Here is a 16,285-nt window from a genome sequence, read left to right as displayed (position 1 = left end):
TGTCTTCCATGCTGTTTGAACCAACTTCAAACAGAGTCTTGACCCCACCTTTCCAGTGAAATTGTTCAGGGTGGGTAATGATTTCTACACGGCTAAACCCAGTGGTCAATTTTCAATCCTCTTCCTCAATCTCTCAACAATATTTGATACAAGCATCTGACTATGTGCCATTTTAATGAAGAAGTATTATTTAAGAGAAGAGAATGTTCAAGAAAAGATTTTTCTTCATCTTTCACCTTATGAAATAAAGGCCAAATAAGTACATTTTCAACAAAATTGCTATAATTGTATCAGTTATAAATGGAGTCTGATATAACTGCAGTGATTCAAACAGCTAATGTTTCTGCTAGAAATGTGTTTACCCCAGTGTTGAATAAGTTTTGATAGAATTCTGAACAAAACAAAGTACAATGTTCCTTTGATTTAAATGACTTAATTTTAAGTGCATATTAAGCTGTACTAAGAATATTTTGTAGAGTAGAGACAGGGTACAGGCTCAGAAATTATAGGGGTTTTCCCTGTAAACCCAGCACTTTGGGAGGCCGAGGCAGGTGGGTCACTTGAGGTCAGGATTTCAAGACCAGCCTGGCCAATATGGTTGAAACCCAGTCTCTATCAAAAAATACAAAAATTAGCCGGGCATGATGGCACGCACCTGTCTGTAGTCCCAGCTACTAGGAAGGGTGAGGTGGAAGAATCGCTTGAACCCGGAAGGCAGAGGTTGCAGTGAGCTGAGATCACGTCACTGCAGACCAGATTGAGAAACAGAGTAAAGACCCTGTCTCGAAAAACAGAACATAAAAAAAATTATGGTTTTTTTCCCCCATTTACTTAATGCTGGTAAGTTAAGTAAATGCTTACCAGAACATTCCAAACTTGTGTGGGGCATGAGATAATTCATTCTGCTTGACAGTCTCTTACTCATTGTGGAATATCTAATATACCTGGCCCTGGCCCATGAAATGACAGTGGCACTGTCAGTCATTGTGAGAAAACAAAAATGCCCTTTAAAATCTCCACAGTGCTCCTTAGGAAGGTGATACTTTGATGAGAGACAATTCCCCACAGATCTGTCTCATTTCGGCAAGGCTCATGAGCAGAGCCACTGACTGGCTTTATTCTGAACTGTCTTTTCAAGGATACTTGTATAGCAAACAGCTTTGAGACACGGAAAGAGTGGATCCATTGGAGCAGAAGGTAGCATGTTTCCTGCTTGTTGGAAAAGCTTCAGGCCTCCTAAGCCTGGGTTTCTTTCCTCTCCTGCGACCCACTGCATGGGCATCTTCTGCACTCTTCATGCTGCTTGAGGAATTGAGACCCTGGGGTCTGGGGTAGCCAAATGCAGACACTCTGCCTGCTGCCGTTGCTTCAGTAAAGCAACTCTCTGTGAGCTGAGAGTTGTATCTTCTGCAGCATCCGGGAACCAGTGGCAGGCTAACTTGTTAGCTTGTGAACTGGAGAAAAATCCCTTCATAGTTCTTCCTACCTACTCCACTGAAAGTCCCCAGAACTATATGCTAACTCTCAAATCTATCTGCACTCTCTTCCTGACCTTCCCTTGAACTCCAGACTCTTATAGCCAACCACGGCCATCAATACTTAAACATCACTAAGGCATCTCAAACTTTTTATTTTATTATTTTTTATCACTCCTACTATTCTGAACATCTCAAACTTTAGATGCCCCAAGTAAATGCCCAGTTTTTTCCCACAATTCTTTTCTCCCCAAGGGTATGCCTTTGATGAAAGCTGTCACTGTTCTTTACCAGCTCCTAAACTGTAACTGTTGGCTCTTGTCTTTGGGGCTCAGCCGGCTCCTAATGGCATGGTAGATGACATAGCCGTGGCTAGCAAAGTGAGCTCAGCCCATCTCAGTGCAAGCTGGAAGCAGTTTTACCTCTGGCCCCACAAACCTGCCCTATGGAATTCATTTTCTTTGCTCCTGGACAAAAACCTCACTCACTCAGATAACGAAGGTCCATTCCAGTATAGTCATCAAATAATTCATCCCAACTCAAGGTACTCTCTAAACTATAAACATCTGGCCAACTTCAAACTCCCCTCCCCTTGTTGGGCTGCTTCAGGCTAAGGAGCCTGCAGAGGTTCGAGGTGGCTGTGACAGGGCCTTGGTCAGCTTCTCCCTTCCTAGCGTCACCTCCTACCCACTCCCCGGGACCCAGGGAGGAGAGACTGGGGAAACAGCACAGTCCTCTGTGGCTGATGCATTTGTTCATGTCCTCTGAGTCATCTCTCTTCAGATGTGTCTCTGTGGCTGCTGCAGAGATCCTGAGATCAAGCACTGAGGCACCCCTGATGTCTACAACGCCCCTCTTCCAGATAGTGAAATAGAAAGCAGGGCTTCTACTCCCCCTCCAAGGCCAAAGGCCTCTTCTATCCCTCCAGGGTGTCTTCTGAGGAAAGAACCCGTGAAGATCCCAATGCTGCCAGCTTCCCTGGGGTTCACATGTATACCCTGCAGACAACTGCCACTGCCCTTCTCCCGGGTGTGTGTCCAGCTCCCACTCTGAGCCTCTACTCCCTCTGACCAGGCAGGCACAGCCCCACATGAGGGGTAGACACACCCTCTCTGTTCCTCAGACCCCAAAGAACACACACCTGCTCTCCCAGAGCATCCCTGAAGCCTTTCTCATGTGGCTGAAGGGCAGGCGTGGGCACCCCTCATCTTTCCCACTATCAGGGGAACGGTGGGCTACAGAGAATGCACAGGACACTGACAGTTCTCAGAAGACAAGCCCCCCTTGTCAACCTCTTCCCAACTTCTATTCCTTGCATGGGCTGAAGCTGGGAATCACCACAGGCTGATGGCAGCACTGACTCTCACCTCCATTTCAAACTCCTGCAAAGGTGCTCCAGCATCACCCCTTGGAGTGACAGTGTGACTTCCCACCAATACTTTCGTTACTAGCTTCTGCTGAAACTCAGAGACAAGAGGATTGGCTACTGTGAAGATCTTGTTTCAAGTGTTTGTTGAAATGAATACCAAAAATAGAGAATGACAAGCTACAGCTCCAAAGAAGGTCTGCTCCCGAGCCATGCCCAGAAGACCAGTGCTGCCAAGAACAGAGCATTTGATGAATTCTTAAGCAGCTTGCTGGGAACATCTTCAGACTGGGGAAGCAGGGACAGAAATGCCTTTGGAAAATGAGTGATTTGAGAATGTAGATGTGGCAGGACACTGGGGAAAAATGATCACACCACCTGGGAGGTTGTAACAAGGAGGGGAACAGTGAGGGCATTCAGCCTGGAGGTTCCAGTCCAGAACTCATTCTCCAGGACACTGAGGTCCTTTTATGACAAAAAGGAACTGCCCCCGCTGGGAGTGGCCTCTGGCAGTCCCAAACCTCTTTACTTAGGTATCAGTACTTCTCAACTTCTATCTCCAAGTGTATTATTTAAAAATAAATAAATAGGCATCTGTATTGATCCCCCTCTTCTTTTTGCCCCAAAATTCCATATCCCAGTAGAAAGTCTCAGAGATCTGCTTCTTACCAGCTTAAGGACTAGAATAAAGATGTGAAAGACACTAACCACCACTGTTTGAGCACATACGATGATCTGCTTCTCTAGCCTATTACCATACAAATCATTTGACCTTTGCAATTCTTCTGAGGAGTGGATGGACCCAGCTTCATTTAACTTATAGGGAAAATGAGGCTCAGATTGATTGAGACAGTTTCCCATGAAAACACAGATGGAGGAAACAGGGTGGGTACAACTTGCTTCTCCCAGAACATTCCCTGGACTTTCCTGCCAGTGCATACATACACTGTATGTTCCAACTAAAGGGCCACCTTTTTTTCCTGACATAGCTGGACTACAGGCGTGCATCACCACACTTGCCTGGCTAACTTTTTATCTATATTTTTGTAGAGACAGGGTCTCACTATGTTGCCCAGTTGGCCTCAAACTCCTGGGGTCAGGTGATCCTCCTGCCCCAGCCTCCCAAATTGCTGAGATTACAGGTAAGAGCCACTGCACCAGACCTCCATTATTCTTAAAAGAGCAACTCTCACCTAACTCCTGCATCTGGCCGTCTCAGATGACTCCAGGGTGGGAACAAGCTCATCGTCCTGTATCAGATGGAACTTTGTGCCTCTTTTATGACATATCATAGTCTTCTCCCAATGTGGCTGCCTGTGTACATCTTATTTCCTCTCCTAGAATGTGAAATCCTTAAGAGCAGTTACAGTGTCTTATTCAACTGGGTATGACCCAAAGAATTTCATAGAAGCATTAGAGAAGTTTCTTGCTCACAGTAGGTGTTTGACACATGTTTGTTGCATGAGATACACAGAGGCATTGCAAAAGGTGAAATATCAGATATGCTGGTACCACAGCCCCTTGTTTGCAGCTCAGATGAACTAGATCTGAGGGTTCGCTGTCATCAAAAGCAAACGCTGGTCAATTGCCAGAGGGCATCTACCCCATCCTGGCTTCTGCTTCAAAGTTTCTCCTAAGTCCCAGCCGCAGCTCTCTTGATCTTTCCCTATTTGCTCATTAAAGTTAATTGGGGACATGAAAAGATCCAGAACCAAATATTTCATTAAGGCCAGGTCTTAATGCAGCAACTGCAGACGAAACAGGTAAAAATAGGGCAGAGGTTCTGAGTGTGAGACCAGCAAATGTGGCACCTGTTTAACCCTCAGGCTCTCTGTTCAGGGACTGATATCTTCAGTCAGCCTGGGGGAGGCTGAGAATATCAAGGGAACACAATTATGTCTCTTTATAGAAATATTTTAAAAATTAAAGGAGCTCCCCAGTTCCGCTGCTTGAGGTATCACAGAAATAACAGGCCGGGCACAGCGGCTCACACCTGTAATCCCAGCACTTTGGGAGGCCAAGGCCGGCTGATCACTTCAGGTCAGGAGTTCGAGACCCACCTGGACAGCATGGTGAAACCCCATCTCTAGTACATAGACAAAAATTAGTCAGGTGTGGTGGCACACGCTTGTAGTCCCAGCTATTTGGGGGGGCTGAGGCAGAAGAATCAGTTGAACCCAGGAGGTAGAGGTTGCAGTGAGCCGAGATCACTCCACTGCACTCCAGCCTAGGCCACAGAGTGAGAACCTGAAGATAACAAAGAAAGAAAGAGAGAAAGAAGAGAGAAAGAAAGAAAAGAGAAGAAGAGAAAAGAAGAGAAAGAAGGAAGGAAGAAAGAAAGACAATTTCTGTAAAAAGTCTGGTCTGCAGTCCTGGGAATGGACTAAGATACCAATTATCAATATCAGCTACCATTTTCTGAGTTCTTATGAGGATTGTGATAGTATTTTTACATAAATTATGTCTTCTAATCTATACAGTAACAGTAATCCCCTGAAGTGAGAGAGGTTAAGCTATTGGACTGAGCTCTTATAACTACTGAATGGCAGAAAACGTGGCAAAGGTTGAGGTTTCAACCACGGCAGAGTAGTCCTAGAGTCCGTACCAGCAACCACCACCTCACCCTGTTGCTGCTGCTGCTTCTTTTTTTTTTTTTTTAGATGGAGTGTCTCTGTCTGTCACACAGTGGTATGATCTTAGCTCACTGCAACCTCCGCCTCCCAGGTTCAAGCAATTCTCCTGCCTCAGCCTCCTGAGTAGCTGGGATTACAGGCAGGTGCCCACCACCATGCCTGGCTAATGTTTGTATTTTTAGTAGAGATGGGGTGGGTTTCACCATGTTGGCCAGCTGGTCTCGAACTCCTGACCTCAAGTGATCCACCCGCCTCGGCCTCCCAAAGTGCTGGGATTACAGGCATGAGCCACTGCGCCTGGCTACCCTGTTGCTTCTTAGGGTATCTCAAAATGTTTTTGTCTTTCTTAACATGGAGAAAAGACATTAGCCTATAACTGCTGCATTTGGGAGTCCTGCTCTGTGTGAGGTGCCAGTGAGGTAAGGCCTTGATGTTAACTAAATCTCATATATATAATTCATTTATTTGAGGAACAAAAGAGTAGAGGCTTCACATGAACTATTGGTGCCATGAGAAACCAAGGATATCTGTGCCTGTTATATGCCTATATGGTATGTCAAGGTTCTTATGATCCAATGGGGTTGTTTGCAAAGTTTTAAAAAGCTGGAGCTGGAGGAGTGAGGAAGGCTGAAAACATAGGGACATCTCAGGCTTCTCTAACTGAGATGACTTCAATTCTAACACACTTATCTTTGTTTTAGGAGAAATTTTAATTCTAGTAAATGTAAATTACTCATTCCTATGGAATTCTTTTTAAAGGAAGAACTGGGGTCCAAAATATATCAGTAAGTCTAAATACATTAATGATCACAATAAATTTAAGTATCTTAAGTTTCCTTGTCAAAGTAACACAGATTTTCTGAATAGCCCTAACTATAGTGTCAAACTAGGATTTAAAAGACAGAGTCTTAAACTAAAGGGGCACAAAAAGGCTGAAAAATAGGCATTAAAATATACTAGATAAATAATAAAAGAAAGCACATGCTATAATGCTAATATCTGACAAAAGAAAATGAGATGAGAAGCATTAACAATTAAGAGTGACAAAGATATTTTCTTTCCATTGTATTCAATTCACCAAGAATTGAATATAAAATATAAGTTATGAATCTTAACGCATTGACAATGTGGCATTTTATTTATATGTATATAAATATATGCATTAAATAAATGCTGATAGAAATAAAGAGAAATAATACAGAGCCATGGTCAAAGAATATAATAATATATTCATTTCAGAAATAAGGCTATCATACATAAAATTAATATTAATTATTTTTAAATTAATTTTGAAGATTTGAATTAATTATTTTGAAAATTTGAATACTGCTTAAGGAACATTTATTAAGGAAAAAATACGTTCCCCTGCTCACTACCACCCCGCCCAAAGCAGAAATAACATCAACATAGAAAGAACGGTAAAAGAAAACAAAACAATTTGTTTGGAAATTAAGACATTCTTCTAGGTAACTTTTGTGTTAAAGAAAAAGTAAAAATTAAAATGAAAAAACTAATAAGAATTGAATGTTAACTCCATATATCAGAAGCTCTAGAATGCAGACAGAGTAGAATTAGAAGAAAAAGGAAATCTCTTCTAAACCCTCCAGGGACTATGATTAAGGGGTGGCTGAGCTAGTTGTCCCTTATAGGTTCCCCTAACATTACCAATTCCCCTTAGCCTTCAGAATTCTTAAACTAGAGTGGCATTATCCAATGTAGTAGCCACTAGCCCTATGTGCTAAATTTAAATTAATTATAGTAAAATAAAATAAAATAAAATTCAGTGTCTTAGCTGTTCTGGCCACATTTTAAGTACTCAATAGCCACAGGGGGCTAGAAGTTATTGCATTGGACAGCACAAACCATACGAATTCATTGTAGAAATAGAAAGTTCTGTTTGGCAGTGCTTCTCTAGGGTTTACCGGGAACTTCCGAAATGTCAATTCCACTGACTGCAGGCCACCTCTGAGTCCATGTTTCAATGGGCCAACCTAGCAAACTGTACATACTACTTCTATGTGCTCAAGCCAACACATCAAATTCAGAATCTCAGGGAAGTAAACTCATATTGATAAATGTGGTTCAGTCAGCTCTTCAATTTTACTTCGCATGGTCAAACAGCTTTAGGATTCATTCATATCCATGCTCCCCAAACTCTGACCAAAACTGATTGATAACATCTCATAATTATTTTAGTGTATCAGTTTCCTCTCCTACCTCAGACCAGGTCTTGTACATCCTTATTTGGGATTTACTCTTGTGGTCCTGGAGGTAATTAGAGAAGTGGGAGTGGATCCTATAGAGATCAGTATCCCATGGGGCTGACATTCTCCCAGGCTCAGTCATTGAAAGGTGTTTATACAGAGGAAGTGCTCTTTCTGGTGGGAAGGGGGATTTCCTCAGTTAAAAAAAAAGAGGTCATAGGGAATTAAGGAGTTCAAAGTTTTCAGCCTGTCCAGGCACGATGGCTCACGCCTGTAATCCCAGAATTTTTGGAGGCTGATTTGGGTGGATCACCTGAGTCAGGAGTTCAAGACCAGACTGGCCAACACAGTGAAACCCCATCTCTACTAAAAATACAAAAATTAGCTAAGCATGGTGGTGCTGGCCTGTAGTCCCAGCTACTCAGGAGGCTGAGGTAGGAGGATATCTTGAGCCTGGGCGGTAGAGGTTGCAGTGAACTGAGATTGTGCCACTGTACCCCAGCCTGGGTGACAGAGTGAGACCCTGTCTCAAAAAAACATAAAGCAAAGTTTTTAGCCTCACCTGTTTCTCCCTCTCATATCTCAGGATGTCATTCCTTCTCCCACTAGTGCACTTAACTTAGTCTTAGAGACTGGCATGGACAAGCATTTAATTGGCTCTGCCACTGTACAAGCCACATAATACAGCACTTGATGTTATCATTGCCATATCTGCCCTGCAACCAGAAGAAATGAGGGATTCCTTCAAAGCTGGCATAAAAGTGTTTCATCTTCCACCCATCTTCTGAATGGGGTACTTAAGGCCTTCAGTTTTTCTTTTCCCTCTGTACGCTCTCTTGGACAGCACTGTCCAATACAACTTTCGGCAGTGATAAAAGTGTTCTCTACCTGTGCTGGCCTAGAATATAGCAGTCACTAGCCACACGCGGGTTTTGAGTAATTGAAATGTGGCTCATGTGACTGAAGAACTGAATTTTACATTTTATTTCGTTTCAATAATCTTAATTTTAATGTAAATAGACACATGTAGTTAGTGGCTACCAGACACATGTATCTAGGGTGCCAAAAGGAGTTAGCTGACCCAAAATTTGTGTAATCACTATTGTCACCATCTTACCAATTTTTCAAAGCCACTTCCTCTTCCACCCCCCTGCCCTCACTTGCACTTCCGCCCATGCAATGACGGTGTAATTGTGATGCCTCTGTAATTTAGAGATGAAATGCCTCCTTTTCCCTGGCAAGGAGGTTATCTATGTATTTTTCAAGTGTGAGAGCAACCTCGTCCCAGAATTCTCTCTTGAGGGCCACTCTTGAGGCCACCCTGGACATCTGTTACTCTATCAATCATTGATCCAGAATTGCACACTCAAATGGGATAAAACTGTTAAGTGTTAACTAAAGGAGCCATTTAAAACAATCTTGGCAGGGACGCTAACATACCCAAGGGTTAGCAACAGTGAAGAGCCATTAACCACACCTACGCACAGGGAAGCTGCTGACCAGACCTGAGGGTTAGCTCTAGCTATTGGAGCTGGCCTCCTGCTGGAGCTGGGGCCCTCTGTAGGTGATGCCAACAGCCTCTGCACTCAGCAGAGAGGCTACCTGGGAACGGCTACGTCATACCCACCTTCCTCCTGCTCACCACCCTCCTTCTTTCTTCCTGTGCCTTCCTTTAACAAACCTGACAAGAAACCAGAGTGTGAAGAAGGTTGTCACTGCCATCCGTAAAGAGCAGCCTCCGGAGGCATAGAGGGTGGGTAAGCGTGGAGGGTAATTCTAGAGCAGCAAACAAACACTTCTCTGTTTATGCTATTACAGTAGCTCACCCATGTTTGAACTATTAAGAAAAACGTCTGCACAGATGAGGCCTGGACTCTGACCTTGTGTTGACTCCCCATAGAAATGCCACCTGTGAGTTTCTGATGAAGGCAGCTGGTTTTCCATCTCCTGGAGCTGTTTCCTAATGAGACAAAATGAATTATAAACATTAATGATGACAAATACAGTGAGGAAAACTTAAGCAACCAAAGTGGGACAAATTAAAAAGGTGATTTTGAAAGAATCTTACAGTAAAACATAGTAATGGGTAGTTTCTCTTTTTTTATTATAGTTTAAGTTGTGGGGTACATGTGCAGTTTGTGCAGGATTGTTACATAGGTATTCACATGCCATGGTGGTCTGCTGCCTCCATCCCCAGTAATGGGAAGTTTTCTATGACATGTCCAGAGATGATTCCTTGTACCTTCCCCACAAAAAAATATTGTTATTAAAATCCTCTAAGATGCATTCTACACATCACTCAGCATGACACTCTCTAATTCTAAATAATTCTTTCATATAGGTTTGTATATTTAGTGTGTATGTGTACTATACTTTTAGTGATATTGTAATCTCTGCGAGGACAAGATTATGTCATCACAATTAGTAAATTCATCTTTACTGGATTCCTGAGGACCTTCTTGCTCACTGGAGCATTTCATGATGCTAGACACAGTGGTAAAGGCTGTGCTTGGGGCCCCTTGGGGCCCCTTGGGACTAGGGAATGGTGCTTTGGGGAGAGAGGCATAGGGGGAATCTCACTATGGAGTAAACAGGCCACAAAGGACCTCCTCAGCTCTTTTGGTCAGTCTGAGTTTCCCCAACAAAACAGATTTCCTGGTACTCTGTGTTCAGACTCTGGAGCTGTCTGGCAGTTCTGCTAATCATTCACCACCTTTGGCTTCTTTCTCAGCTACTGTGGGCAGTGTCTGGTTTGAGATGGGTGATTACTATCTTCAAAGTCCTGAGATTAGGATGTTCATGGTTAAATGAACAACACATAGCCTTGATGCCTGGCCAAGGAGGGGGACTGGACACCACAGACAGAAGTTTATTTGGGGCTATTTGTTCTGCATCCACATCATTTTAAGCCTCAAACATCTGGTGTTCTAGTACACACTTCTGCCCTCTGCCTCCTCTGACTGTGGACACCCCTGTTCCAGTTGTCAGGAGTTAAACAGGGTATATTTCCAGTTCAAATGATTCTCCTGCCACAGCCTCCCAAGTAGCTGGGATTACAGGAACTTGCGACCATGCCCAGCTAGTTTTAGTGTTTTTAATAGAGATGGGGTTTCACCACGTTGGCTAGGCTGGTCTCAAAATCCTGACCTCAAGATCTGCCTGCCCTGGCCTCCCAAAGTGCTGGGATTACAGGCTTGAGCCACTGCGCCCGGCCGAGTAAGGAGTCTTAAAGGATGCATGAGGGTTTGTGAGTAACCTAGGCCTTCTCTGGATAATCTCTGTGCTCAGGTACCTCTCTCCTCCTATTCTGAGCATTGAACAGGGGCAGAAGGAAGCAAGCCATGAGAGAGAGGGACAAGCATGACCAGAAGGTCCTCAAGGGCCCCAAGGCAGAGCTTCTGAGACCAGAAATTCCCACAGGTGCATCCTAAAAAATATTTATTTTTCTACTTTGGCAGAACTCAATTAGTTACCAGTGTACTAGAATGAAATGCAGCAATGAGACCTACCTCACTAAAAACCTAGGCTCCTATCCAGAATTTTCCATCCTGTGGGAGCAGTGGGCAGAAGGAGATGATAAAAAGAGGTAGAACTTAGCTCTCTCTACACAGCCCAAAACTCCAGGGGCCTGAGACAAGATGCATCTAATTCTCCTTGTTTCTTGGGTTATGTCTAATTACTGGGCTCTTTCCCCTTATTTATCATCTGGGCTCTCACTTTTTTATTGCCATTCTTGAATACACTCATGGTAAGTAATTCCTTATTGGTCTTATCAAGTCATTCCTATCTTAGTTCTAAACTGCTAAGGAAATCTCTGATAATTACTGAATTTCTCCCAACATCTCATAAAATATGTCTTGCAGCTGATATACCTGCATTTGCAGAAACATATTCAAATTAAATGTGCTCCCCTCCAAAAAAAAATCCCCAAATTATTTTTAACAAAATTCAGCAAACCCATTATAAAGAATATCCGAGAAAGAAACACTGAGAACAGTGGGGTCCTTTCTTCCCCAGAAGAAAAAAAATGAAGATGAATATTGTCCATTATGAAATTAATTCAAAAATTAAAATAGTGTGGTATAGGAGAAAGCAAGTGCCACAGGTTCATGAATCAAAATAGTATAGCTTAATAGAGGCTCTAAGAACAGAAATATGGAATGTGAGAATTAAATACATATTATATATGGTTTCTTCAATCAATGTGAGGATAACCGGCTTTTTATTTATAAAAACAACACCTTTGTTTGAAGGTGTAGACAGGTTTGTTCCTCACAGACGCTCTGCTGTAGAATACGCTGCGCAGCTCTCTCCTAGCTTCCTCTGACTGCTGGTAACCTTCGGCACTCCTTGGCTTATGCCTGCATCACTCCCATGTACGCCTCCATCTTCACACTGTCTTCTCCTGTATCTTTGTACGTTTAATCTGCTTCTGCTTTTCTCTTATAAGGACGCCTGCCACTGCCTTTAAGGCTCACCCCAAATCCGAGGTAAGCTCATCTGGAGGTCCTTAACTTAAATTATATCTGCAAATACTCTTTTCCAAGTAGGATCACATCCAAAGGTTCTAGGGGTTAGGACTTGGACCTATCCTTTTGGGTGCCACCATTCAACTCATTATCCTTTCATATAAAAAAGTATCATGTCTCATGTCCCACCTCCCTTTGGGGCCTAGAGGCAGTTAACAGCTCTGACAATTACTCAAGTGTCCCTTATGGGCTCCTTATACTCGGTCCATATCTGTACAAAGAAAAGTACATTTATTTATTTATTATTTATTTTTTGAGACAGAGTCTTGCTCTGTCACCCAGGCTGGAGTGCAATGGTGCCAACTTGGCTTACTGCAACCTCCATCCCCCAGGTTCAAGCAATTCTCCTGCCTCAGCCTCCTGAGTAGCTGGGATTACAGGTTCCTGCCAACACACCCAGCTAATTTTTTGTATTTTTAATAGAGATGGGGTTTCATCATGTTGGCCAGGCTGCTCTTGAACTCCTAACCTCAGATGATATACCTGCCTCAGCCGCATAAAGTGTTGGGATTGGCAGGCAGGAGCCACTGTGCCTGGCCCAGAAGAACCTTTATTAAACCCTCTTTAAACTATCCCAACTTGGGTTTCCATCTATTTCTCATTGAAACCTACCTAAAAGACCAGTGGAGGAATTACACTGCAGGCCAGAACATTAGAAAGAATTCACCTTCAGATGTTGGGAAGGGTGAAGAAAGAAAACGTTCACTGGTAAATTTCACGAAAGTGAAGATCCAATGAAGGACACTTATTTTTAAGCATGTGATCAATAGATGAAGAAAATTTTTCACCTCCAATCAAAATGACCAAGGGATTAATTAATATGTTTAGGAATTCTAAAGAGCTACTATTTTCAAGGAACTATGCAAGGTTTGACAATAAAATAATGAGAAAAACACATAACAAAGTACATAATTATATTGCAACTATGGTAATGGATGAAAAGGATAATTAGATGGTGTGGGAAGTAGAATTCTAAGATGTTCCCAAGATTCCTGCCTTTGGTATACACATCCAGGTGAATCCTCTACCCTTGAGTGTTGCTTGGACAGTTAATATAAGGAAATACCAATTCTTTGCTTAGTTACTAATCAGTTGACTTTGAATTAATCAAGAGGAAGACTGTCCTGGGTAGGCCTGAGCTAGTCAGATGAGCCTATCAGAAGAAGGTGAATCATCAAGGATTCACTCCTGCTGGCCTGGAAGAAAACTCATAGTCATGTGATTTATCTATGAAAGCTACGTGCCAAGCACTGAGAGCAACGTCTAGAGCAGAAGACTCAGTTAACTGGATTCCTGACCCACGGAAACTGTGAAATGGGAAGTTTTCATTCTGTATGCTACTAAATTTGTGTTAATTTGTTACAAAGAAATAGGAAACTAATGAAGGTGGGTTAAACTTTAGTAAAGGTTTATCTAGAGCCCTCAGCAGTAGAAAACACTATATAGTGCTGAGACCTGTGGCCCTGTAACTGAAAGATTGTATCCAAAATGAAGAAGGCGTACAAAGAAGAGCCAGAACCATTCTTACCAAAACGATTCCAAAAAACCCAGGAGGAGGGATCCCTTCCTAACTCATTCTACAAATCCAGTATTACCTTAATACCAAAACCAGGCGAGGATACAACAAAAACAAAAAGAAAATTACAGGCTAATATACCTGATGAACACAGACGCAAAAGTTCTCAACAAAATGCTAGCAAACGAGATGCAGCAACATATGGAAAAGTTAATTTACTATGATAAATTGGGCTTTATTCCAGGGATGCAAGGATGGTTTAACATACAGAAATCAATAAATGTGATCCACCACATAAACAGAACTAAGAACAAAAATCATATGATTATCTCAATAGATGCAGAAAAAACATTTGATAAAATCCAACATCCATTCATGATAAACACCCTAAAAAAAAAAAAAAAAACTGCCTGGGCACTGTGGCGCATGGCTGTAATCCCAGCACTTTGGAGGCTGAGGTGGGTGGATCACCTGAGGTTGAGAGTTCAAGACCAGCCTAGTCAACATGGTGAAACCCCATCTCTATTACAAAAATTAGCCAGGTGTGGTGGCACACAGCTGTAATTCCAGCAACTCAGTAGGCTAAGGCAGGAGACTCACTTGAACTTGGGAGGCAGCGGTTGCAGTGATGCAAGATTGCACCATTGCACTCCAGCCTAGGCAACAGAGTGAAACTCTGACTCAAAACAAAAACAAACAGACAAAAACTAAGCATGAACAGAACATATGTAAAAACATTAAGAGCTAGTTACGACAAACCCACAGCGAATATCATAACAAATGGGGAGAAGTTAAAAGCATTTCCCCTAGGAACTGGAATAAGAAAAGGCTGTCCACTCTTACCTCTACTGTTCAACCAAGTACTGGAAGTCCTAGCCAGAGCTATCGGGCAAGAGAAAGAAATAAAAGAGAAAGTCAAGTTATCTGTTCACTGTATACACAGAAAACCCTAAAGACTCCTAGACCTGATTAATAACCTCAGTAGTGTCAAGATACAAAATCAATGCACAAAAATCGGTAGCATTTCTATACCTTTAAAATGTTTAAGCTGGGAAACAAATAAAGAATTAAATTCCAGCCGGGCATGGTGGCTCATGCCTGTAATCCCAGCACTTTGAGAGGCTGAGGCAAGTGGATCACTTGGGTCAGGAGTTGGAAACCAGCCTGGCCAACGTGGTAAAACCCCGTCTCCACTGAAAATATAAAACAGTTAGCCTGGAGTGGTGGTGGGCAACTAGAAGCCCAGCAACTTGGGAGGCTGAGGCAGAAGAACTGCTTGAACTCAGGAGGTGGAGGTTGCGGTGAGCCGAGGGACAGGCTGCTACACTCCAGCCGGGGTGACAGACAGAGCAAGGCTCTGTCTCAAAAAAAAAAAATTCCTTTCATTTGCTATAGCCACACACAAAAAGTAAAAACTAGGAATACATTTGACAAAGGAGGTGAAAGATCTCCACAAAGAAAACTACAAAATGCTGACAAAATAAATGGTAGAAGACACAAATAAATAGAGAAACTTCCCATACTCATGTACTGGAAGAATCAATATGGTTAAAAAGACCATATTACTGAAAGCAATCTATAGATTCAGGGCAATTCTTATCAAATTACCAAATTTCACAGAATTAGAAAAGCAATTATACTGCAAAGTAAAGTAACTAAAACAGCAAGGTATTGGTACAAAAATAGATCATGGTACAGATCATGGTACAGAAATAAAGCCAGATCATGGTACAGAAATGTACAAGGTATTGGTACAAAAATAGATCATGGTACAGAAATAAAGCCACATACCAACAACCAATTGATTTTCAATAAAGTGGAGAAAAACAAAGAATGCAGGAGAGAGAGAGACCCTATTCAATAAATGGTGCTGGGTAAACTGGCTAGCTATATGCAGAAGAATGAAACTGGACCCCTATCACTCACTATATACAAAATTTAAAAGGAAATGGATTAAAGACATAAATGTAAGGCCTGAAACTATATACATATATTAAAAAAACTCAGAAGGAAACCTAAGAAAAATTACTCTGGACATCAGCTTAGCCAAAGAATTTATGATAAAGACTCCAAAAGCAAATGCGACAAAAACATAAATAGACAAATGGGACTTAAACAAAGATGCTTTTGCACAGCAAAATAAATCATCAACAAGGTAAACAGACAACCTACATAATGGGAGAAAAGATTTACAAATTTTGCCTCCAACAAAGGATTAATATCTAGAATCTACAGGAAACTAAATTCAAGAAGAAAAAAATAAACAATCCCATTAAAAACTAGGCCAAGGACATTAACAGACATTTCTCAAAAGAAGAAATAAAAGTGGCCAACAAGCACCTGAAAAAATGATTAGCATCAATAATCATCAGAGAAATGCACATTAAAACCTCACTGAGATACCAACTCTCACCAGTCAGAATGGCTTTCATTAAAATATCAAAAAAAAAGCCCACAGATGTTTTATTTTATTTGATTTATATTATTATTATTATTGAGACAGTGTCTGACCTTGTCACCCAGGGTGCAGTACAGGGATATGAACACAGCTTACTGTAGCCT

General features: G+C 42.1%; 1 protein-coding gene across 21 annotated transcripts in view; it reads right to left on the bottom strand.

Moving 5' to 3' along the window:
• Nucleotides 1–16,285, bottom strand: part of RGSL1 (regulator of G protein signaling like 1) — a 140,324-nt gene that overhangs the window by 108,121 nt on the left and 15,918 nt on the right. For 14 of the 21 annotated variants that reach the window (XR_013528977.1, XM_035279744.3, XM_078355075.1 and 11 more), the window contains one exon: nucleotides 9,559–9,638. Coding sequence is in view for 13 of the 21 variants with exons in the window: in XM_035279744.3 (XP_035135635.3) it covers nucleotides 9,559–9,638 (80 nt within the window). In the remaining 8 variants the exon portion in view is untranslated. Of the gene's footprint in view, nucleotides 1–9,558; nucleotides 9,639–14,566; nucleotides 14,606–16,285 lie in introns of all 21 variants that reach the window. The other 7 variants (XM_078355067.1, XM_035279747.3, XM_078355068.1 and 4 more) reach the window with 1 other exon arrangement.

This window comes from Callithrix jacchus, chromosome 18 (assembly GCF_049354715.1).
Source record: "Callithrix jacchus isolate 240 chromosome 18, calJac240_pri, whole genome shotgun sequence".
NCBI lineage: Eukaryota > Metazoa > Chordata > Mammalia > Primates > Cebidae > Callithrix > Callithrix jacchus.
Note: the sequence above shows the minus strand (reverse complement) of the source record. Positions and strands in the feature narration are given on the sequence as shown.